The sequence below is a fragment of the Nicotiana tabacum genome, chromosome 13, assembly GCF_000715075.1.
Source record: "Nicotiana tabacum cultivar K326 chromosome 13, ASM71507v2, whole genome shotgun sequence".
Taxonomy (NCBI): domain Eukaryota; kingdom Viridiplantae; phylum Streptophyta; class Magnoliopsida; order Solanales; family Solanaceae; genus Nicotiana; species Nicotiana tabacum.
In genome coordinates, this window is record NC_134092.1 from 79,061,184 (window position 1) to 79,086,236 (window position 25,053).

The 25,053-nt window shown below is 38.6% G+C and overlaps 1 protein-coding gene across 1 annotated transcript; it reads left to right on the forward strand.

Moving 5' to 3' along the window:
• Window positions 1–12,812: 12,812 nt before the first annotated feature.
• LOC142168179 (uncharacterized) lies at window positions 12,813–16,733 on the forward strand. The gene is made up of 8 exons (XM_075228838.1): window positions 12,813–13,205; window positions 13,252–13,547; window positions 13,701–13,818; window positions 14,149–14,282; window positions 14,390–14,420; window positions 14,594–14,681; window positions 16,010–16,098; window positions 16,488–16,733. The coding sequence occupies exons 1-8, from the start codon at window positions 12,813–12,815 to the stop codon at window positions 16,731–16,733; spliced, it is 1,395 nt and encodes a 464-aa protein (XP_075084939.1).
• The last annotated feature ends 8,320 nt before the right edge of the window (window positions 16,734–25,053 follow it).

Here is a 25,053-nt window from a genome sequence, read left to right on the forward strand (position 1 = left end):
CGAAAATAGAATTGCCTAAAAGCTTATGTACTCAAGTCATGCCTATTTGTGGTTGTTTTAACAAATGTTATGCTTTGTGAGTATTTTCAATGTGTTTTGCGTTCTTACATATTCGTGAGTGGAAATTCGGTATTGCCCGTTTTGGAAAAATGTATTTCAAGAATAAATAGTGTATTACTTGTTGATGATTTTAACTTGCGCATCAATTGCCAATTATTTTACTCCATTTCTTGGAAAGCAATCTATGGTGCTTAAATTGTTCATTTCTAATGAACATAAAGTTATGATTTCCAGAATATTATATATGTTGATATTTATGATGATGATACATGAGAGGAAATTAATGAAAGTGTGTAATGTCAAATACAGAGACCGTGCCTTGAATAAAGAATCTTGTGAATGGCCAAAAGAGCCAAGGGAATATTATTGTTGTTGTTGGTTAAAAATACTAGTGGAGATTCATACAATGTGAAAGATGATGAGGTAAATACATTTGCACCTATGTTACCGTTGTGTACAAAAAAAAAAATTTGGGAGTATCGATAGTCATCGAGGAAGGGTAGGTTGAAATAACCTAACCCCGAAACTACATGTGCCGGTGTAGGAGTGGATTGTGATCATTCCCCTTATTTGGGATGAGATTGATGTGATAAAATTATTCTGTCACGCCCCAAAACCGAGGAGAGCGACCGGCGCTCAACCGAGTGAACCCGGCCGAGCAAGCCTATTAGATTCCCTTCTACCCAAACTCATTCATGAATAAAGAGAATATATATATATATATATATATATATATATATATAATAAAGTGGTCATGTCTGCAATTACCAATTTCTTACCAATAGTTTTATCATTTTTAAAGTCTAAAATGGACAAGTAATACAACCACAACATAACATAGTTTGTCTTTCCCCAACACCAATACACAACACACACTATGTCTACGGAGCCTCTATAGATATAGAAGAGTACAATGATAATGCCGGCAACAAGGCCCCGGCTATACCTCAAACAGAATATACAAAGTAAAAAAAATTCATGACCTCGGGATGAAGTGGGGCTTACTAAGTCAGCTGGGAAGTACTTAAGCGCCACCGAAAAAAGGGACGTTAGTACTGTCGAATAGTACTAGTATGTATAACTAAACAACCTCTCAATAGAACAATTAATAATACAAGGAGGAATAATCATAAAATCAATGAAAGTCTGGAACAATACCAAAACATCAAGTTTCACGTAAATTCCCATATTTTCAAATTAGTGATTTTTAGCACCGATATACCATTGTTCACACTATCAATTTTCACAATACCAATACGACCGTGCTCTTAGCACGGAGGCCGATCATGACTCGATCGGCTAGGCTATCTCTTTAGAGACATCAACCAAAATTACTCTCAATATCAATATGTCACGCCCCAAACTCAGGGAGAGCAACTGGCACTCAACCGAGTGAACCCGTCCGAGCAAGCTTATTAGATTTTCTTCTACCCAAACTCATCCATGAATAATGAGGAGATGCATTCCATTAATCAAACACTGAAAATATTTTATTAACAACTCCCATTCATTCCATTAGCAACTTCATTCATAATTTCTAAAGTATTACAAGTTTATAGATATAATGAAAAACATGTTTGCCAAATAACAATATTTCTTGTTCAATTCCCAACATCATACACCACTTAAAGACACAAGGCCCCAGCTATACCCAACATCAAAACATGTATGGAAGTGCCGGCAACAAGGCCCCGGCTATACCTCAAGAAACAAAGTGTAACATCAAGTGAAATCGGGCTCGGAATAGAGTTGGGCTCACCAAAACCTGCTGAATAGGGAGTAACTACTAACGAGGACCAAAGTCGCACCGCTGATGAATTGCCTGCATCCATTGAAGATGCAGCACCCCGGCAAAAGGGACGTTAGTACATATGGAATAGTACTAGTATGTAAAGCTAATTGTCCTCTTTCAAAATAGAATACCAATGTAAGAAAGGGAAATACATAGAAACAACAAGTCACAATCAATGATATTCAAATGCCAAGTTAAAATATAATAAGTTTCAAAATATGAAGATAACACTGTGAAGTGATAATCAAATTATGATGATAATATTATTTTTGGTTTGGAGATCTTTAGCATCGATATACCACTGTTCACAATACCAATGTTCATAATACCAATGTTCACAATACCGATGTTCACAATACCAGTGTTCACAATATCAATGTTCACAATACCAGTGTTCACAATATCGATGTTCACAATACCAATGCCACCGTACTTTTAGCACAGAGTCCGATCATGACCCGACCGGCTAGGATATCTCTTTAGAGACATCAACCAAAATTACTATCAATACCAATACCACCGTAAATCTAGCACGGAGTCCGATCATGACCCGATCAGCTAGGCTATCTCCTTAGAGACATCAACCACAATTACTATCAATACCAATGCCACCGTACTTTTAGTACGGAGTCCGATCACCACCCGATCGGCTAGGTTGTCTTATTTGAAGACATCAACCAAAATATCAATTTCCAGCACAATCACCACCATGTGTGCAGCATGGTGTCCGATCACGACCCGATCGGCTAGGTTGTCTTATTCGAGACATCAACCCTTTTATATCAATCAATCTCATCCTAATTAAGAGGAATAATTTTATCACATCAATCTCATCCCAAATGAGGAGAATAATTCACAAAATTAACATAGGTGAAAATATATTTACCTCATCATCTTTCACATTGTATAAATCTCCACTAGTATTTTTAACCAATAACAACAACAATATTTCCTTCGCTTTTTTGGCCATTCACAAGATTCTTTATTCAAGGCACGGTGGCCATATTTGATATTTCACACTTTCATTTCTTCCCTCTCATGTATCATCATCATAAATATCAACATACATATAATATTCCGGAAATCACAACTTGAAGTTCATTAGAAATGAACAATTTAAGCACAATAAATTTCTTTCCGAGAAATGGAGTAAAATGATTGGCAATTGATGCGCAAGTTAAAATCATCAACAAAAAATACTCCATTTATTCTTGACATACTTTTTCCCCAAAAAGGGCAATACACAATTTTCACTCACGAATATGTAAGAATGCAAAACACATTGAAAATACTCACAAAGCATAGCATTTGTTAGAACAACCACATATGGGCATGACTTGAGTTCATAAGGTTTTAGGCAATTCTATTTTCGTAGTCAATTTGGAATAGTTGAATCAAGACTCATTTCATAATCTTTCTTACATCATTTCATTTCATTGGCTCCATTGGCCACAAGTATAACTTTCACTTATATCAATCATCGCATTTCATACTTCTTTCACATCTTTTAATTTCATTGGCCACAAGTATAACTTTCACTAATATCAATCATCGCATTTCATACTTCTTTCACATCTTTATAGGTTATCAACTGTAAGACATCTCCAATCAAGGCTTTAGGTACACATATGAGCAATTAAGAGTGTTAAGCATATTGGAATCATAACCTTTATTTGAAACACAACTCAAAGACATAGCATTTTAATACACATATCATTCTTGAACACATTCCCAAAGGATAACATAATGTGTTAAAGACATTCGGAACATGTTTTGAATACTTAATTCTCGACACTTTGCTTATTCGGGACAATCGAATTTATTGGGAACAAGTCGGAACATAGAATAAGGAACTTGAGACAACCATACTTGAAACTTATGAGAACCCCATTGAATTCAATTCTAAGAGATTAGTTTAGCCAACATACCTTGCTTTGAGCTTTGCTTAAATTACTACAACATTCCAGAAATTCTAGCAATCCCAATCTATTTGAGACATAACAAAATTGAACCATTATTAGGAAGATATTCATGATCTCAGCTCATTTGAGCATTTTATCAAACACTAGGTGTGCACATTTAACTACAACGTTCTTCTACAAGATTTCCTTCATTCCACAACTCAATCTTTACTTATTTAATCTCAATAATCTCCCCACAAACCTTATTGGTACATATATGTATGCATAATACTCTCACACCATACTTCTCATGACCTACTTTTACTCAAAATCCAGAAATTTAGGGTTAGGGAGTAGAATCCAACTTATTAGATGAAGATCTTGTGAAATCCTCAAGCCTTGAGCAAGAATTGATGAACAAAATAGCTAGGTCTTCTCTTTCTCTCTCTAAGATAGCTCTCTCCTCTCTCTAAAAAATCACATTTTACCTTCAAAAATGACCCCCTAAGGCCTTATATCAAAATTGGATCGGATATGAAAATTTCCAAAAATGACCCCCGAAGTCAATTATGTGGTGCAATTATGCTATAGCATAATCGTTTTGTGGGCAGCAGAATTACAGCATAATTAATTATGCGACAACATAATATTTTTTAAAAAAACTTTGTCCGTCTCTGCTCCACTTTGCGATGCGTATGCGATCCGCGGAACCGTTTTGCAGTCGCGAAATTGATCACAGATCCAGTCTTTAGTAATTTGGTCATAACTTCTTGTAGGAGTGTCCAAATGATGAACGGTTTGAAGCGTTGGAAATCAGACACATAGCAATATCTGTTGATAGGTAATACACCATATAACTCTTCATATAAAGATAAGTACGCACATTTGAAGTTAGGTCTTGTGTGAACTCACTTAAAACTTTATCCCATCATAAAATTTTCAACTTGACTTAGCTTTGGGGATCTTCTTAAACCATAAACCATTCTTAATACACCTTATACATATATTATCATGATCAATTTATATCATTCATATAATAGTCCTTGTCTACACATAAAATAATATAATTAGCGCACATCGACTTTCTTAATAGCGCTTAAGTACTTCAAAATTTTTTGGGGTGTTACACATTACCACCATCTTTAATATGGAGTCCGATCACGACCCGATCGTCTAGGCTATCCATTACAAAAATCGACCACAATCACCATTTCAATTACAATTTCCAGCACAATCACCACCATGTGTGCGGCATGGTATCCGATCACGACCCGATTGGCTAGGCTATCTTTTTCGAGACATCAACCTTTTTATATCAATCATCGCATTTCATACTTCTTTCACATCTTTACATTTCATTGGAAATAATGGCCATAATTATATAATCATTCTTGGCACATTGGCCGTATTTAGTGTTTCATGCTCACATTTTCACTTTCCAACATCAAAGTCATCAACAACAGTAATAACATTTCAAGTCAAGGCATGTAGTACATATGTGAGCAATTAAGGATCTATGGCACATAGAGATTCTACACAAAATTTGGCATAATATCCTTCGTTTGAACTTGACTTGAAGTCGAATATTTTTAATGTACAACCCATATTCTAACACATCCTCAATTCATAACATAACATAGATATAGTGTTTGATAAAATGCTCAAATGAACTAGAACTATGAGCATCGTCCTAATTTTGGTTCAATTTGTTATATTTCTACAATAGATTGAAGTTTTTAAGAATATCAAAACATTTTAGAGTTTAAGAAATCTCGATTGAGGTATGTTGGCTAAACTTTTCTCTTAGAATTGAATCCCACGATATTCATGTAAATTGTGTAAGTCCCGAGTGGTTCATTATAAAATTGACTATTATGAGTAAGATTGGGTTGAAATACATATGTTCACAAGTATGGGTGTGATGAGGTTTGGGAAGAAGGGTAAGTTGAGCCCTCGGTATATTGGTCCTTTAGAGGTGCTTGAGAGAGTTGGAGAGGTGGCCTACTAACTTTTCTTACCCCTTATTTTATCAGGAGTTCACCCAGAATTTCATGTTTCCATGCTCCCGAAGTATTATGGGGATCCATCACATGTATTAAACTTCAACACAGTTTAGTTCGGCGAGGATTTGACTTATGATGTGGAGCTGGTGGCCATTTTGGACTGGCAGGTTCGAAGGTTGAGGTTGAAGAATATAGCATCAGTGAAGGTTCATTGGAGAGGTCGAGGAGGCTACTTGGGAGACTGAGCAGGATATGCAGAGCAGATATCCTCACTTGTTTTGTGACTCCAGGTATGTTTTTAGACTCTTTTGAGGATGAACGTTTGTTTAAGAGAGAGAGAATGTAACGACCCGGCCGGTTATTTTAAGTATTTAAGCCTCGTTTCCCCTATTTGATGTGTTACATATGTGCATTTGTGGTTACATGACTTGTCGGGGTTGTTTGTTTGGTTTCGGAGAATTTTTGGATTAAATGGGACACTTAGTCCCTTGGTTGGAAGTATAAGTTTTAAGAGTTGGCCGGATTTGACTTTTGTCTAGACAACCCCGGAATGGTATTTTGATGGTTCCAATAGCTTTGTATGTTGATTTTGGACTTAGACATATGTCCGGATTCAGAGGTTTCTAGGTTGATTTGGTTCTATTTGGCGAAAGTTGGAAAGCTAAAGGTTTAGAAGGTCGATAGGTTTGACCGAGTGTGGACTTTAGTGATATTGGGTTCGGATTGTTGTTCCGGGAATTGGAATCTTTGTGTCATTTGAGACTTGCATTAAATATTTGATGTCATTCTGAGGTGTTTAGTCATGTTCAGTGTAAGTTTTGAATTTCAAAATTTGGATTAGTTCCTTAGGCATGAATTGAGGTGAGATTCGCACTTTCGATGTTATTTTGTGTGATTTGAGGCCTCAATTAGGTTCAAGTTATATTTTGGGATTAGTAGGTGTGATCGGACGGGTCTCGAGGGGCTGGGGTGGCTTTCCGACCACCGAAAGGGAGTTTGGTCAATGTTGAGGTGCATCAAGTCTGGTGCGATCACCCATACGGAAATAGAAATTGTATACAGTAATTGAAGTCAAACAGGAGCAAACCAGGTGCAATTCAATCCTTATTCCTAGCAATAATTCCCAAAAAAGCAAAACCTCACTAGACCGAGGGCACAGAATCTGCCGTAGATGTGAAATTTGCTAATTTTCATTCTCAGCTTTCTCATCACATAGCTCTCCCCCCTAAGAACCGCACGTGCGAGTTCCCCCGCATACGGCTCAAGTGGCGAAGGCCCTTTCCTTCGCGCTTGGTAAGCGCTAATAGCCCCGCGGGGAACCCCCGCCCGGAGGCGGGAATCTCTTTGAATTTGTCTCTGCGATTGGTCTTTCCTGCAGCTGGACCGCACCTTCGCTTCGCACTTTTTTTACTGAAGCATTTTTGCGGATGGAATTCAGCCCCTTTCCATAGTGAAGCTTTAGCTTGCGCCTTCAAGTCCTATTATCGGAGAGGGACTTTTTCCATTATTTATCCTATTTCCGATCGGACCTTGCCCTTGCCAATTCCTTTTCTATCCCTATATTAGAATTAGCCCGACCAAAACCGCACATATGGGAGGAGGATGCATAGATGGAGAGAGGAGTTGGGCAGGAGGTGTCCGCAAATGCAGAGCTTTTTTCGTAAAAGCGACAGCGCAGGTGCGCCTGATGGTTCGTAGAAGCAACACCGCAGAAGCAGTGTCTTGGCCACAAAAGCGGATCTATGGGATTTATGTTGTTTCTGCATCTGTGATTATTTTTCAACAGATGCGGTATCGCAGATGTGACAGAGGAGCCGCGAAAGTGGAAATGCTAGGTAGAATATATCTTGAATGAGGATTTAATTCCATTTATCACATTTTAAGGTTGGGAGCTCGAATTTGGGCGATTTTGGAGGGGGTTTTCATGATTTGGATTGGGGTAAGTGTTTTTGACTCGGATTAGTTTATTATTCATGAATCCAACCTTGATTTTAGTGATTGATTGATGAATCAAAGTGAAGAAATTAGAAATTTTAGTAAAAACTTTTCTAAACGAAAAATAGGGATTTAAATCCCGATTCGGAGTCGGATTTGGATGAAATTGGTATGGTTGGACTCGTTCTCGAATGGGTGTTCGGAATTTATGGTTTTTGTTACGTTCCGGGAGGAGGGCCCGGGGTAACCTTTTGAGTTGACTTTTTTTTAAAAATTTTTTATTCAAGATCGAAGCTTTATTAATTGGGTTTGTTTTCTATAGCTTCTATTGATACTATTAAGTTATTTTGGCTAGATCCAAGCCGTCCGGAGGTTTATACATACGGGAAGTGATTTTTAGAGTACTGATTTGGCTTGTTTGAGGTAAGTATCATACCTAACCTTGTGTGAGAGAATACCCCTTAGGTTCTATCACTAATTTATTGATTTCTATGATGTGAAAATATCGTGTACATGAGGTGAGGAGCGTGTATACGGGTACTATATGTGGTTTTGACAGGAATAGACCGTAGGCTATTAATATACCTTAAAGTGATAATGAACTTTATATGAAACATGTCAAGACCACTTTATGACTATTTGATGTTGATCATTACATTGACTTAGCCATAGTCATGCCTTTATGTTGAACACACCTCCGCTTTTATGATTATTGTTATCTCCCTGTGCACTATTGTTGAAAGTTGTGAGTTTATATCTTGGTGAAACTTTGGTATCGTTGTTTGTGATATTAAGGCACTTGGTATCATTGTTTTGTGGTATTGTGGCACTTGTGGATATGTTGAGCGGATTGACTAGGGTGTCACCATGAGGTCTTTATCGTGCGATTGTGTCTATTGTTATGTGCGTGTGACTAAATAAGGGTGGCGTTATGTCGGGCTGCCCACGTGGCAAAATAAGTGTGGCTATATGCCCATGTGGCGAAATAAGGGAGGCATTTCATTGTTATGTGCACATGCGGCCAAATATGGGTGGCATTGTTAATGATATTATGTGATATTTGGTATCGTTCTTGTTATTGTGATTATGTTGAGACGGGGTTGATATTTTGATTACATAATTATTTCTGAAAGTTTCCGTTTTGTACTTATATGAGTTAATGGCTGTATTTGATGTGTTATCACGTGCCTCACCTCTATTTGATGTTTTGTGATCAAAGATGGGTTTTACTCCATTGAGTTGTTATTACACGTTCTAAAGAGATTGTTGTTACTGCTTTCTGTTACATTTATGTTGTCAATTTCTTTGATATATTCATTACACATGTTATTTTTTTAGTGAGTATCGTATGACTTGAACCCGTCACTACCCCACTGAGGTTAGTCTTGGTACTCATTGGGTACCGATTGTGGTATACTCATACTATACTTCTACATATTTTTCTGTAGATCCAAGTACTTCGGATCGGGCAGATCTTCATTGAGGGATTCTGTGCATCGGAGACTTCAAGGTACCCTTGCATGTTCCGACCGAGACCTCAGAGTCACCCTTTATGTTTCCGTTCTACTATTTATGTAGTTCAAACAATGTTTTATTTTGAGATATTTCTACGTATTTAGTTAGAGCTCGTGCCTCTGTAATATCGAGATCTGGGAATATGTTGTAATCATCGCCATGTTGGCTTGTATCACCTTTATTTACGCATTTATATTAAATTCTGCTTCATTATATCATGTATTTATTGATTTAAAAATTTATAAGTGATCGGCTTACCTAGTTTTAGAGACTAGGTGTCATCACGACCCCTATGGTGGGATTTGAGTCATGACAAATTCTTAAGTTGTTTAGGTTGAGTCAATTATTCTAAATTGTAGCCTTTTTTGATTTTGAAAAGTGTAATCATAGGTTAGTACAAAAACCTTGAGTTTTTGTTACCTTCCTAAACTAGAGTTAGTTTGGGAAGGGATAACTACAATTGGATTGATTGTAGTAGTTAGGGTATTAGAGTTAGTCCCTTTGGTTATTGAATTATAACCTAAAATCTCTCATTAAAGCTAGTAAAGTTTTGAAGCAAATCCTACTAGGGTAGGTTGTGGTTTTTTCTCCCTTGAGCAAGAGAGTTTCCACGTAAAATTGCCTTGTTATTTAATTTCCGCACTTTACTTTCTGCTTGTGTTAGTTTTGATGGTTCAAAGAACCAGGTTCTTTGAAATCACAAAAACCGGGTGTGACATAATTCAATTACCTTTCTTGTGTATAATTCAATCACAAAGAATCTACTATGGCTGCACCACCAGACGCTCAAGAAGGACAATCAACCATTAGCCTACTACTATTTAATGTAAAATACTATGGTTGTTGGAAGGAGAGGAAGCGCGACTTTTTGGTAGGAGAAGAGTTGGAGATTTAAGATATTGTTGAGAAAGTCCCAAAGATTCCCATGTTGATTGACGACAAAGGTGTCCCCATTGGACCAAAACCAAGAGACAAATATTCTGAAGAGGATGTCAAGCGTATGAAAAAGAGTTCTAAAGCCAAGAATATTTTGATATGTGGCATTGTACTAGATGAATAAAATAGAATCTTAACATGCAGAGATGCAAAGTCTATATGGGATACTTTGCAGTGTGCACATGAAGGTACGTCTCAAGTTAAACAGTCAAAGATTGACATGCTAACTAGGAAGTATGAATTTTTCAAGATGAAAGAGGGGGAAACTATTCTGGAGATGCATACAAGGCTTACATCGATCATTAATGAGTTGGTATCTCTTAGAAAAGTTATCTCCAAAAATGAAATTGTGAGGGAAATTCTGAGTGTACTGCCACCCTCAGGGATAGAAAGTTCAATGCAATTACGGAAGATAGAAGTTTGAATACAATGACTGTTTATTATGTTATTGGTAACCTAGAAACTTATCAGTTAAAGCTACATCAAGATCGTCTAGATCGTCAGGATGTACAACCTCGACCGCTCATAACGGTGATATTGTAGGTTTAAGCCCTACTAAACCCACCACCCCCTTCTCTTCACTTGATACAAGGCAGTCGAAGTGGTCAAGCCCTCCCTTTATCCCTCAGAATCGAGCGGGCAGCAAGAATTAGAACTAGAACCGCATGTGCGAGTTCTCCCGCATACGGCTCAAGTGCTGAAGACCCTTTCTTTCATGCTTGGGAAATGGATACCTTCAGGAGAAGAATACCGAATGAGTTTCAAACCTATCATCTTCGCTTCCCAAGATATATAGGGAAAGGGGTCTTGTCGGCCATCGCTTGCTGACGACGGACAAGACCAAGAACCTAGTTCTTAAGTCCACTCAGAAGCAGGATACTGAAGAAGATGACATGGCACTGCTTACTAGACGATTTTGACGAATAATCAGGAAAGGTGGATTTATAAGAAAGGAAAGTTCATCCAAACCTAAAGTTACAGATAAAGATCACTTAATTAAGAAGTGATCATGATGGGAAGCTTAGAGGAAGAAGAACAATTCTGAAAAGGAAAAAAAACAAAAAAGAGACTAGGTTCCAGCGACAAATTGACCAAAAGAACTATGGACAAAATTGTGAAAAAGTATTGGATGCAATGCAAATATCTTCAACTAATGAGTCTGATAATGAGGAAAGTGATGAAGTGGATCAGTCACTAATGGTCAAGGAAGATAGTGACTCAGAACCTGAAGATCTCCTTGCCCTAATGATGAAGAAGAACCTGTGATAAGTTTTTAAAAAATTTAAAACAACATTTATACTTATACTAAAAAAATTGGTCTCTTTGTCTAGAATCCTGATTGATGCATATCAAAAGCTTTCTGCTGAAATGAACCAGTTAATGAATAATTATGCATCACTTAGGGTTGAGAATAAGGATCTAGAAGTAAGTAACAAGAACCTAAAAATTTTCATCACTGATCTAAAGGACCAAGTTCTTACACTTAAAGATGCAAAAGTAGCTTTAGAAATGGAGAACAAGAAAATTCGTGATGCTCTTATAAGAGGAAAGGAACTAGCCACAAAAATTCAGGAGAAACTAGAGAGTGATTGAAGAGAGTTAACACTAATCTCTTAGTTGAATCTAAAGAGGCTAGGGTGCTTAAATAAAATCTAGATAAGACTACGTATAAATTGGAAAGAAATCTCAACTGGACCAGGTCTTCACAAATAATTGTCAAGTTGCATGAAACCACAATAGTAACAAGAAAGGGTTAGTACACGCTAAGTCTAATACCATATACAACCCACATAGTAAGTATGTTAATATTCTTGATAATTATTTGTCCACACACTGTGGGAATAATGATCACTTAGAAAAACATGGATGGCTAGGATCAAATCAAACTAAAATATGTCGCATATATTGAGAAAAGGAAGAAGAATAAACCTGGTCCTTTGCTGGAAAGTGCTAGACTTCTAGGTTTGACTAAAAAGAATGTGGTTTATCCATTTACTCAAAGAAATGGACTTAAGCAAGTATGGATTCCTAAAACTAAACTTTAAATGTTTTTGCAGGCTAAGGTGAATGGAAGAAAACATTGGTGGTATGTTGACAATGCTTACTCCCGCCACATGTCGGAAAGCAGAGAAAATTTCCTTTTACTAAAGCTTATAATGGAAGGAGTGTAGGATTTGCAAATAGTAAGAAAGGAAACATAATCGATATAGGTAAGGTTGGTAAGTCCTAGTCTCATGTTATTGAAAACGTATACTATGTTAATGATTTAATGAATAACTTGGAGAGTATTTTTTAAATATATGATAAAGGGAACCAGGTTCTATCTACTTCTGAAAATTGCATGGTTATAGATGACAACTCTAGGAACCTGGTTCCAAAGGGAAACATGTGCCAAAATATTTATAAAGCTGATATTATGTCTTCAACTGAAAATAAAATATCATGTCTTAGTGCACTTGATACTGATTCCTTTTTGTGTCATAAAATGTTAGGGCATGTTAGCTTCTCATTGTTGAGTAAACAAATTACTAAGGACCTAGTTCTTGGTCTGTAAAATTAAAATTCAGGGACGATAAAATTTGTGATGCTTGTACTAAAAGTAAACATATCAGATCCTCTTTCAAATTAAAGAAAGTTGTAAGTACTTTTCGTCCTCTAGAACTGTTACACATGAGTTTTTGTGGACCTATGAGGGTTAAAAGTAGAAGAGAAAAAAGGTATGTATTCATGATTGTTGATGACTACTCTATATATACCTGGACAATATTTCTTGCAACTAAAGAAGAGACATTTGGTATGTTTGTAACTTTTGTTAAGAAATTGCAAAGAAAATTGAATGTTCATGTTGCTAGTATTAGATCTGATCATGGAACTGAATTTAAAAATATAAACTTTCTTGAGTTTTGCATGAATAATAGCATTGATTATAATTTTTCTACACCTAGGACCCTACAACAAAATGATGTTGTTGAAAGGAAAAATAGGACTTTAGAAGATATGGCAAAAACTATATTGATTTCCAATGGTCTCCCTAAATCCTTCAAGGCTAAAGGTGTAAATATTGTATGTTACATTATAAATAGGTGCATAATTAGGATAATAATTGAAGAGAGGAGGTAAAAAATTTTGGTATGATAACTGTACTAGTCTTGGTGCACTTTACCATGCTACTGGCCCAGATCATTGGTGTGATGAAACTATCATTCATGTTGGGGATGTGATGATAGATGGAGCTTGGCATGAAGAGCTGTTGAGGGAGATTATACCAGATGACATAATCGATCATATTATAGAGAAAATATCACTACTAAACATCCCGGAGTTGAAGGATAAGGCTTATTGGCAACTAGAGACCAAGGGGCAATTCTCAGTGAAGACAACTTGGCAATACATAAGGAGGACGAAGTAGGAGAACATGCTATATAAGTTTATATGGGTGAATGGACTACCTTTCAAGATCTCTTTTTTCATGTGGATATTATGGAAATCCAAACTACCATTAGATGATTACATGAGAAGGATGGGATACTTTCAAACATCAAAATGGTTGTGTTGTAGAAACCCTAGTGAGGAAATTCTAGCTCATATTTTCTTGAGATCTCCAGCAGCTATGTTTGTATGGAAGTATTTCTGTGGATCAGCAGGGATCAAGATTGATGGAAAGCATATAATACAGGTGATAAATAAGTGGTGGAAGAAGCACGGCAATACAAGCTTGAGTACATCATATCATGCCATTCCAGCCTTGATTGTGTGGCATTTGTGGAAGAAAAGAAACTTAGGAATACATGAAGGTTGTGTCTATTCATAGGTTAATTTTTCTGATTTCTACTAACCTTTATAACCTACTGAAGAGGAGGAGAATATATTTCACAGGAGTAACATCAAACTGGCCAGATTTACATGACAAGCTACAACAACACATTGCAAAATTGAAGTATAAAAGGGTCTTGTGGAAACTACCTCCAGATGGATAGTTGAAATGTAATATGGATGGTGCATGTAGAGATATAATGGAAGGGATTCTTTTGCATTTTGTATAAGAGATGGCATTGGTGACTTAATTTATGCTCAAGGAGAAGAGATCTTTGAGGCCACAAACAATATTGCTGAAGCTAGGGCTATTCCTGAAGCTCTAAGGTACATAACTAACTCCCACCATCCACCTTGTGTTGTAGATAATGACTCGTTATTGATGAAAATAGTTCTTGATGGAGTGTGGTAACCTCCATGGAACATTGTGGCAGTGGTGGAAGAAATCAATCAGTTAAGAACTATGTGTGTAGTTGACATTGCGCATATGCTTAGGGAAAAGAAAATCAATTAGCAGACCACCTAGCTAATCTGACATTGGATAGAAATGTAATGATCCAGACTCCTTAATTTGTTGATTTTCATGTTAAAGGGATGAAGATCTTGAACATTGACAAATTACAACTGCCTTATATTAGGGTGAGAAATGCAAAACCTCAAGAGTATTGATGTGGATTGATATAGAGAAGATGTGCATGGTGTGTGTAGCTGTGGGAACTAGACAAGGTTGGTGTGGTTTGAAAGAAAAGGGATAAGGTCTGGTGAAGGGGATTATACTCATCTTTCTATCAAATCCTTTGGGAGGAGAATAAGAAGGTTTTGTTCACTAACCTTGTTTACTTTTTTAAAGGTACAAATTAGGGGGTTGGTTTGTATGCTTTGGCCAAACCTGTTAGGGTGGTATTAGCATCCTCGATGCTTATTCCCTACAGGTGTAACCATTGCATATTCTAGCTCATTCGTTTGTCACATGAGTACTTGAAACAGTTTCAAACCTTGCAACTTTATAACGTGGAATGTCACTAGAAGTTGTGGTACATTCTTGAAATTTTTTGCATTGTACATTGTCATCGATGCTTCTTCTGCAAATATTATATGGTTATACAATCAACAATTAGCATCAAGAATGGAAGAACAACTACTGGACGTGCCCGCATGAAGACAACAATGCCCAGTATTAGGCTTAGATGGTTTTATGCAATGGCGGGAACTATGGCTGCATTTTGGAGGAGTTGCTTCTCACACTCAGTGTTTGTTTCGTATCTCTTGGCAAGCTTTTATGTAAGGACAAGACTTGGTGCTAGTTGGAAACACTATTAGGTGCATGCTTATCGAGTGCTCGGAACTTGGCATTGCCCAGATTCACGCGTGAAGATTGGTCACATTGGCAAACCTTGGTGCACATTTTGGAACTCAACCATTCATTTTAGTTAGATCACTTGTGATAGTTCAGCTTCTTATGCTCGAGTTAGCTCATTATGTACTACCAAATATGAGTACTATGCTCAAGCTTCGTAATAGGATTGATGTACTTTCATGCTTTAACTTTCTTCACTTTGAGAGACCTCCTGACATTTTGTATTTAGATTTTGTTATTGTTAATAAAAGACATCACTAAGCAAGCAACTTAGTGGTATATTTGCTAAAAAAATTAAAAAATTAAAAAGACTCTCTATGAGTTACTTCAGGATAGAAAACCCAACATAACTCACCTAAGAGCCTTTTGTAATAAGTATTTTGTGTATAATAATGGTAAAAAGGCTCTAGGAAAGTTTGATGCTAAAAGTAATAAGTGTGTCTTTCTGCGTTATTCTCCACATGGAAAGCTTATAAAGTATTTAATAAAAGAACCAAGTGTGTTGAAGATAGTATACACGTGATCTTTAATGAAACTAACCACTTGGCTAAGAAAGGTACACTGGCTGGTAATGATGGAGAAGTTGGACTCACACAAATGTATGATAGTCGATCAAACTAAGAACTTTCAGGGGATGTTGTAGAACAAACATAAGAACCTAGTCCTTTGGAAGTTGAGCACAATGTACAACAAGCAGGGGGGACAAATCAGAAAAATTATGCAGGAGTGAATGAACTTGTTCCCTCTTCAAAACATGAAGGAAATAATGGCTCTCAGTATTCTCAAGTAAGAGCTTGGAAATATAGGAGCTCTCATCCACTCACAAGTATTCTCACACCTATTTACTCTGGAATAGTGACTAGATCAAAGTTCAAAAATATGATTGCCTTCATAGCCAACATATCTATGATTGAGCCAATGAACATAATAAAGGCAGTTAAAGATACTGATTATATAGTGACTATGCAACAACAACTTAACCAGTTTGAAAGGAATAAAATATGGAACCTGGTTCCCAAATGAGATGGTAAGACAGCCATTGGAACCATGTGGGTTTTTAGAAATAAGCTGGATGAACAAGGCAATATCACTGGAAACAAGGCAAGACTGGTTGTGCAGGGATACAATCAAGAAGAAGTGATCGAATATTATGATACATTTGCTCTGATTACTAGAATGGAGGCCATTCAAATGCTCGTTGCATTTCATTCTACATGGGCTTCAAGTTGAATCAAATGGATGTGAAAAGTGGGTTTCTGAATCGATATTTGAAAGAGGAAGTGTTTGTAGGTGAGCCTCCACGATTTGAGAGTCAAGAGTTTCCAGATTATGTGTATAAATTAGACAAGGCCATATATGGTTTGAAGCAAACTTCAAAAGCATGGTACGAAAGATTGTCAAAATTTCTTGTGGAGAACTAGTTCTGACATGTAAATTGAAAACACTATATTTTTGTTGAAAAGTAGCAAGAACCTCCTGATTGTTCAAATATATATATTGATAATATCATTTTGGGGGCTAGTAGTGAGTCCTTGTATAGTGAGTTTTCTAAACTCATGGGTAGTGAATTCGATATGAGTATGATGAGAGAATTGATTTTTTTACTTGGACTACATATTAAGCAAACAACAAAAGGTACAATGATACATCAACATAAGTACATGAAGGAGTTGCTTAAGAGGTTTGATGTGAACAATACAAAGACAATCAATACTCCCATAGGAACTGCAACCAGGCTGGATATGGATGAACCTGGTCCCTCTGTTAATGAAAAGAAGTATAAGAGTATGATGGAATCTTTCCTCTACCTAACTGCAAGTAGACCAGATATTGTGTACAATATGGGGCTGTGTGCAAGATTTCTGACAAATTCTAAGGAGACGCATTTGAAAGCTATTAAAAAGATCTTGAGATATCTAAAAAGTACTCAAAACCTGGTTCTTTGATATTAATTTAGTGATTCATTCGATTTTATTAGGTATGTGAATGCTGATTATGCTGGATTTATGGTAGATAAAAAGAGTACATCCGGTATGGCTCACTTCCTATGATCATATTCGATCTCATAGGCTTCAAAGAAATAAAATTTTGTGGCTTTATCAACTGCAGAAGCTAAGTATGTAGCTAATGCTTCATGTTGTGCTCACTTAGGGATCAAATCACAATTAGAAGATTATGGTGCCATTGTTGAACGAGTTCCTATGTTTTGTGTTAATACAGGTGCAATGAAAATGTCAAAGAACCATATTCATCACTAGAATATATTGATGTGAGACATCACTTCTTAAGAGATAATGTTGAAAAACGTCACATCTTTATGGAATTTTTCAAGACATAGGAGCAGATTGCAGATATATTTACTAGGGCTTTGAGCTGGGTTTACTTTAAAAGTAACCGCTTAGAACTTGGTTTGATCAAAATAAACTAGGACATTCTTGATTTCCCTCGATGATTGGATATGTTTCAACAAAGTGTTTAGTGATTCTAAGTGTCAAAAAATATCTAAATTAGTCTTATATTATAACAAGTGTGCACGCATGACATGGTTTCAAGGGCTTATATGTTTAATATGATGATAAAAGTCTTCCATCAGAAAAAGTTTCTTTTGGCCACATTGAGAAAATTAATCAAAGAACCTGGTTGTATGACACCCAAATACGTACCTCCTTTCTAATTTATAATTGACATAAATTTATTAGATTTCCATATCAGTATTAGGATCACATTCCAAAGACAAAATCGTTAATCATATCATAAAATTAACTATGACAGATAACAACCTGTGTAAAAATAGGACTAGTTTCTTAAAATCCCTCAGAGGACGTCCCTACTGCCCAATTAAAGCCTTTCAGCCACCTTTTAAATTTTGAAACATTGGCATTACCCCTCATTTACTCTCAGAACCTGATAAGGAGTTATAATTGTGATTGATTGAATTAATAACTGTCAAATCATACCTTCTATAAAAATCCCTTCCCACACCTCTATTCTATCAATTGCCCATCTCTCTTAGAGAATACAATTCCAAAATCAGAAACACTAGTTTTAAATTCTTCCAAATACCTCAACTATTGAAAATGTCGAACTTACCAAACCAACCTACTATTGGTTCTCTCAAGTCAAACTCCACTCTAGTAATGAATACCCCTCCTCTTTCACCTAGTTATCCCTAGCCTGTCCAAGATCCAATTCCCTCCCAAGAGACTCCAAAAGCTATTACAAGGTTGGTGGACTACTCAGACGAATAGTTAAGTGAAAATTCTTGTTGTGGAAATCTAATAGTAGAGGAGTCTCAAATTCAAGGGGAAGAAATGGTTGAAAAGGAGAAAATGAAAGGCGATGAACATGAAAAGGAGAGTGCAAATGGTGTACATGACTTAGAGGGCACAAAAGTCTCTAGGAAGAAACAAGAAATGGAGAGTGCTCGTGTTGTAGTAAAAGCACCAGAAGCCCCTGGCTAACAACCAGGTCCTTCTACTATTGTGTAACAACTCGATCATCATTTTGAGAGTATTAGTCCTGATCCCCTATCTACTATTTCCTCTATTTCATTTTATGCTTATGTGACTTGCCGAGAGAATTTATTTTTAGTTTTGGAGTAAAATGGGACACTTAGTCCCTAAAATGGAAGGTTAAGTTTTAGGAATTTGATCTTATTTAGCATTGTGTGAAGACGACTCCGTAGTAGAGTTTTGATGGTTCTGTTAGCTCCGTTGGGTGATTTTGGACTTAGGAGCGTGTCCGAATTGTGATTTGGAGGTCCGTAGTTGAATTAGGCTTGAAATGGTGAAAGCCGGATTTTTGAGAAGTTTGACCGAGAGTGGACTTTTTAATATTGGGGTCGGATTGGAGTTGTGAAAGTTGGAGTAGGTCCGTAATGTCAATTATGACTTGTGTGCAAAATTTTGGGTCAATCAGATGTGAATTGATAGCTTTCGGCATCGGCTATAGAAGTTTGAAGTTTTAAAGTTCATTAAGCTTGAATTGGGGTGCGATTTGTGTTTTTGATATTGTTTGATGTGATTTGAATGATCTACTAATTTGTATCATATTTTAGGACTTGTTGGTATGTTTAGTTAAGGTTCCGGGGGCCTCGGATTGATTTCGGGTGGTTAGCGGATCATTTGGAGTTGTGATAGATTGCAGAAGCATTGTTGTACCTAGTGTAATCGCACATGCGCACTTTGGGCCGCAGGTGCGGCACCGCAGAAGCAGCTATCGAGCCGTAGAAGCAAAATTGGGCCTGCCTATTTGGGACCGTAGATGCGGTCAGAGTCCCGCAGAAGTGGACTTGCATGGGCGATGGAGTGAGCGCAGAAGCGGAAATGCTAGCCAAGCCATGGACCACAGAAGCGGACAATGTCCACAGGAGCACATGCGCAAAAGCACTAAGAGGCTCACAGGTACGAGCCTTCTTGGCTTAAATTAGAACCGCACATGCGATGGAATTTTCACAGGTGCGGAGCCGCAGATGCGGTGAAGCCCTCGCAAAAGCGGATTAACTAGGCAGAAAAGGGCTAAATCGAGGGTTTAATCTCATTTTCATTTTGGGACTTTGAGACCTCGGATTGAGGAAAATATTTGAGGGATGTTCAGAGGAAACATTTGGGTAAGGATTCTTGACTTGTTTTTGATTGATATCTACTAATTCATCGTTAATTTTATCATTTAATTAAGGATTTGGGTTGAAAAATTTGGGGCAAAAGTTGAAATGTTCTTAAACCAAATTTGGGGGTTTTGATTGAGGTTTTGGTATCGAATTTGAGTAATTTTGGTATGGGTGAACTCGTGGTTGAATGGATGTTCATATTTTGTGACTTTTACCAGATTCCGATTAGTGGGCCCAGGTCAACTTTTTGGGGCGAATTTCTAAATTCTTGCTAAATTATTGATTTCATTAATTAGATTAGTTTCTTTTAGTTATATTTATGGTATGTAATTGCTTTTGGCTAGATTTGGGCCATTCGGAGTCAGAAAGTCGAGGAAAAGACATTCTTATTAACTGATTGAGCTTGGCTTGAAGTAAGTGACTTGCCTAACCTTGTGTGGGGGAAATCCCCTTAGGATTTGGTACTATTATGACAATTCTATGATATGTGAGTGTCGTGTACGCGAGGTGACGAGTGCATACACATGCTAATTATTGAAACTCCGATTTTTACTGAAGAGTAACCTGTTATATATTAAATGAGTTATCCCAGCATGTTTAGTTATCATGTTTAGCCTAATATCGCATGTCTACGTGTCTTAAATGCTTATCTAAAATCTGTGCAGTATGCTTAGTTGAATCCTTGTTTTTCCTTGATTTTGTATTTAGTCTTTAACTATAGGATTTTTTTATGTCAATTCATCATTCCATCGATTTTGAGCTGTGTGTTTACTTTTGGGACTATGAGGTGGGTACCTCGGGAGATCCCCCGTTGCTTATTTACTTTTGGGACTATGAGGCGGTACCTCGGGAGATCCTTATTGCATATTTACTTTTGGGACTATGAGGAGGTACCTCGGGAGATCCACCATTGCATACTTACTTTTGGGACTACGAGGTGGTTCCTCGGGAGGTCCCATGTTGAGTATTTACTTTTGGGACTACGAGGCGGTACCTCGTGAGTGCCCCTGTTGTTTACCCCTATTTGCTATGTAGTTTCCTCTTTCTGTATTTCGTGTTGTTAAATTCTTAGTCTTTCATTATATTACTATATCTTTTGCCTTAATTATTATATTCCAGTAGGGCCCTGACCTGACCTCGTCACTACTCTACCGAGGTTAGGTTTGGCACTTACTAGGTACCGTTGTGGTGTACTCATGCTACTCTTCTGCACATGTTTTGTGTGCAGACCCAGGTACCTCCTACCAGCCCCACTATTAGTAGAGAGTCATGCTACTACTACGGAGATTTCAAGGTATATGTGCCAGCGTCCGCAGACCTCGGAGTCCCCCTCTATCCTTTTATGTTGTTTCTTCTTTATTTTCCCAGATACTGATGTATAGAGATAGTTAGAACAATTCCTTAGAGCTTGTGACTTGTGACTACTGGGTCTTTTGGAGTCATTTATACTCACAGTTATTGGTTTTACTTGTACATGCCGAGTGACAGTTTTCCAGCTTTACCTATATATATACCTGATGATGTTGAGGTTTAGTTCTTAATTCTATTATTATTTTAGTTATTCCGCAACTTTTAGGCTTACCTAGTCTTAGAGACTAGGTGTTGTCTCGACATCTTACGGAGGGAGATTTTGGTCGTGACAAGTTGGTATCAGAGAACTAGGTTCATAGGTATTATGAGTCACAAGCAGGTTTAGTAGATTCTTACGGATCGGTACGGAGACGTCTGTACTTATCTTTGGGAGGGTATGGAGCTGTTAGGAAAATTTCACTTCTTTGATTCCTTATCCTGCGAAATTGTTGACTTTTGAATTGTAAACATCTGTCTTCTATTCTCTCACAGATAGTGATGACACGTACAACCGAATCAGATGACCAGGCACCCATGCCGCTTGCTAGAGCCGCGAGAGGCCGAGGCAAGGGTAGAGGCTGAGGACGTTTGCGTGGTGTAGCTAGAGCACCCGTACGAGCTGCTACAGAGGAGCCACTAGTAGCTCCAGTCTGAGCGCAGGCACCTGAGATGCCTCTTGCTGCACCGGCTCTTCAGGAGACCCTTGCACAGTTTCTGAGCATGTTCAGTACTTTAGCTCAAGAAGGGTTGATCCTACTTGCTCCTGCCACATCTCAGGCCGGGGAAGGAGCATAGACTCCCGCCGCCCGTACCCTAGAGCAACGGGTTCAGGTCAACCAGGTTCCAGAGGTCATACCAGTGCAACCGGTAGCCCCAGTTCGGCCCGATGGTAGGGCAGCAGTTTCTGAGGAGGAGGAGGAGCTCAGGCTCGAGAGGTACAAGAAGTACCACCCTCCTACTTTCAGTGGCCTATCGTTAGAGCATGCCCAGAGTTTTCTTGAGGAGTACCACCGTATCCTCCGTACTATGGGTGTAGCGAAGCCGAGTGGGGTTTCTTTCACTGCGTTCTAGCTTAGAGGAGCGGCCTATCAGTGGTGGCGCGCATATGAGTTGGGTAGTCCATCAGAGGCAGCTTCATTCACATAAACTTAGTTCTCGGATATGTTCTTGAGGGAGTATGTTCCCCAGAGTCTCAGAGATGCATGGCGCGTAGAGTTTGAGCAGTTGCGCCAGGGTTCTATGACCGTGTCAGAGTATGCGGTTCACTTTAGTGATTTGGCTAGACATGCACCAGCCTTGGTTTCTACAGTTTGAGAGAGGGTACATCGATTTATCGAGGGGCTCAACCCCAGTATCATATTTAGCATGGACCGAGAGTTAATGATGGACATCGCATACCAGCATGTAGTAGGGATTGCTAGGAGATTGGAGGGTATGCTGATTCAGGAGAGGGAGGAGAGAGAGGCCAAGAGGTCTCGAGAGTCTAGCACCTATAGTGGAACTCATGCCCCAATGGTAGCTCATCATCTTAGGGGCTATGTGAGTCACCCTGTTCATTCAGCACTTCCAGCTGCCAGTGGTATTCTGGCCACTCCTAGGCCCTAGGATCCTTATTATGCACTGCCATTGTCTAGTGCACCTCCTGCATGGGGTGGTTTCAGCGGTCAGTCCAGCCGACCTGGCCCGAGCCAGCCACAGCAGCCAGGCCCTTCGAGAGCTTGTTTTGAGTGTGGCGACACTCGCCATATGGTGAGGGATTGCCTCAGACTTAGGAGGGGTGCACCTCCACAGACTACTCAGGCACTGCATGCTCTATCGGGTCCCCAGGCTATGATTACAGCACCAACTACCACTCCACCTGCTCAGCCAGCTCGAGGTGGAGGTCAAGCATGTAGAGGTCGCCCTAGAGGGGGAGTTCAGGCTAGATATTATGCTTTTCATGCTCGTACGGAGGCAGTTGTATCTGATTCTTTCATTACAGGTATTGTTCTGGTCTGTCATAGAGATGCATCAGTCATGTTTGATCCAGAATCCATTTATTCCTATGTGTCATCATATTTTGCTCCGTATTTGGGTGTATCCCGTGATTCTTTGAGTTCTCTTGTCCATGTGTCTACACCTGTGGGAGATTCTATAGTTGTTGACCGTGTGTATTGGTCCTGTTTTGTTGTTCTTAGTAGTTTTGAGACCAGAGCCGATTTATTATTGCTCAGTATGGTAGACTTTGATATTATTTTGGGCATGGACTGGTTGTCGGCCCATTATGTTATTTTTGATTGTCACACCAAGACTGTGATGCTGGCTATGCCAAGATTACCGTGGTTAGAGTGGAGAGGTACCTTAGATTATGTTCCTAGTAGAATTATTTCATTTCTAAAGGCTCAGCGAATGGTTGAGAAGGGGTGTGATACGTATTTAGCTTATGTGAGAGATGTCAGTATGATACCCCTACCGTTGAGTTAGTTCCAGTAGTGAGGGATTATCCAGATGTATTTCCAGCAGATCTCACAGGCATGCCGCCCGACGGGGATATTGACTTTGGTATTGACTTGTTACCGGGCACTCAGCTCATCTCTATTCCTCCATATCATATGGCTCCGCCTGAGTTGAAGGAGCAGTTACATGAGTTACTTGATAAGGGCTTCATTCAGCCCAGTGTGTCACCTTGAGGTACTCCAGTCTTGTTTGTGAAGAATAAGGATAGTTCTATGCGTATGTGAATTTATTATTGCCAGTTGAACAAAGTTATAGTGAAGAACATGTATCCATTACCTCGTATTGATGACCTATTTGATCAGTTACCGGGTGCCGGAGTGTTTTCCAAGATTGAATTGCATTCAGGCTATCATCAGTTGAAGATTCGGGAGCCAGATATCCCGAAGACTGCTTTCAGGACTTGGTATGGTCACTACGAGTTTCTTGTGATGTTATTTGGGCTGACAAACATCCCAGCAACATTCATACACTAGATGCACAGTGTATTTCGGCCCTATCTTGACTCATTCATTATTGTGTTTATTGACAACATTCTGGTGTACTCCCGGAGTAGGGAGGATCATGAGCAGCACCTGAGGACTGTGCTTTAGACCTTGAGAGAAAAGAAGTTATATGCAAAATTCTCAAAGTGTGAGTTATGGCTAGATTCAGTGGCATTTTTGGATCACGTAGTGTCGAGTGAGAGGATCAAGGTGGATCCGAAGAAGGTTGAAGCAGTGCAGAGTTGGCCCAGACCATCCTCAGCTGCGGAGATCCAGAGCTTTCTTAGTTTGGTAGGGTATTACTGTCGATTTGTAGAGGGTTTCTCATCTATTGCAGCACCTATGACCAGGCTGACCCAGAAGAGTGCTCCGTTCAGGTGGACAGAGGAGTGTGAGGAAAGCTTTCAAAATCTCAAGACAACTTTGACTACAACCCCAGTATTGGTATTGCTTACAGGTTCGGGGTCTTATACTGTTCATTATGATGCGTCGCGTATTGGTCTCGGTGCGGTGTTGATGCAGGACGGTAGGGTGATTGCATGCGCGTCTAGACAGCTGAAGGTGTATGAGAAGAACTATCCTGTCCACGACCTTGAGTTAGCAGCTATTGTTCATGCCTTGAAGATTTGGTGGCACTATTTGTACGGTGTCCCTTGTGAGATCTACACCGATCACCGGAGTTTGCAGCATCTGTTCAAACAGAAGGATTTTAACTTGCATCAGTGGAGGTGGTTAGATCTGCTTAAGGACTATGATATAACTATTTTATACCATCCCGGGAAGGCCAATGTGGTGGCCGATGCC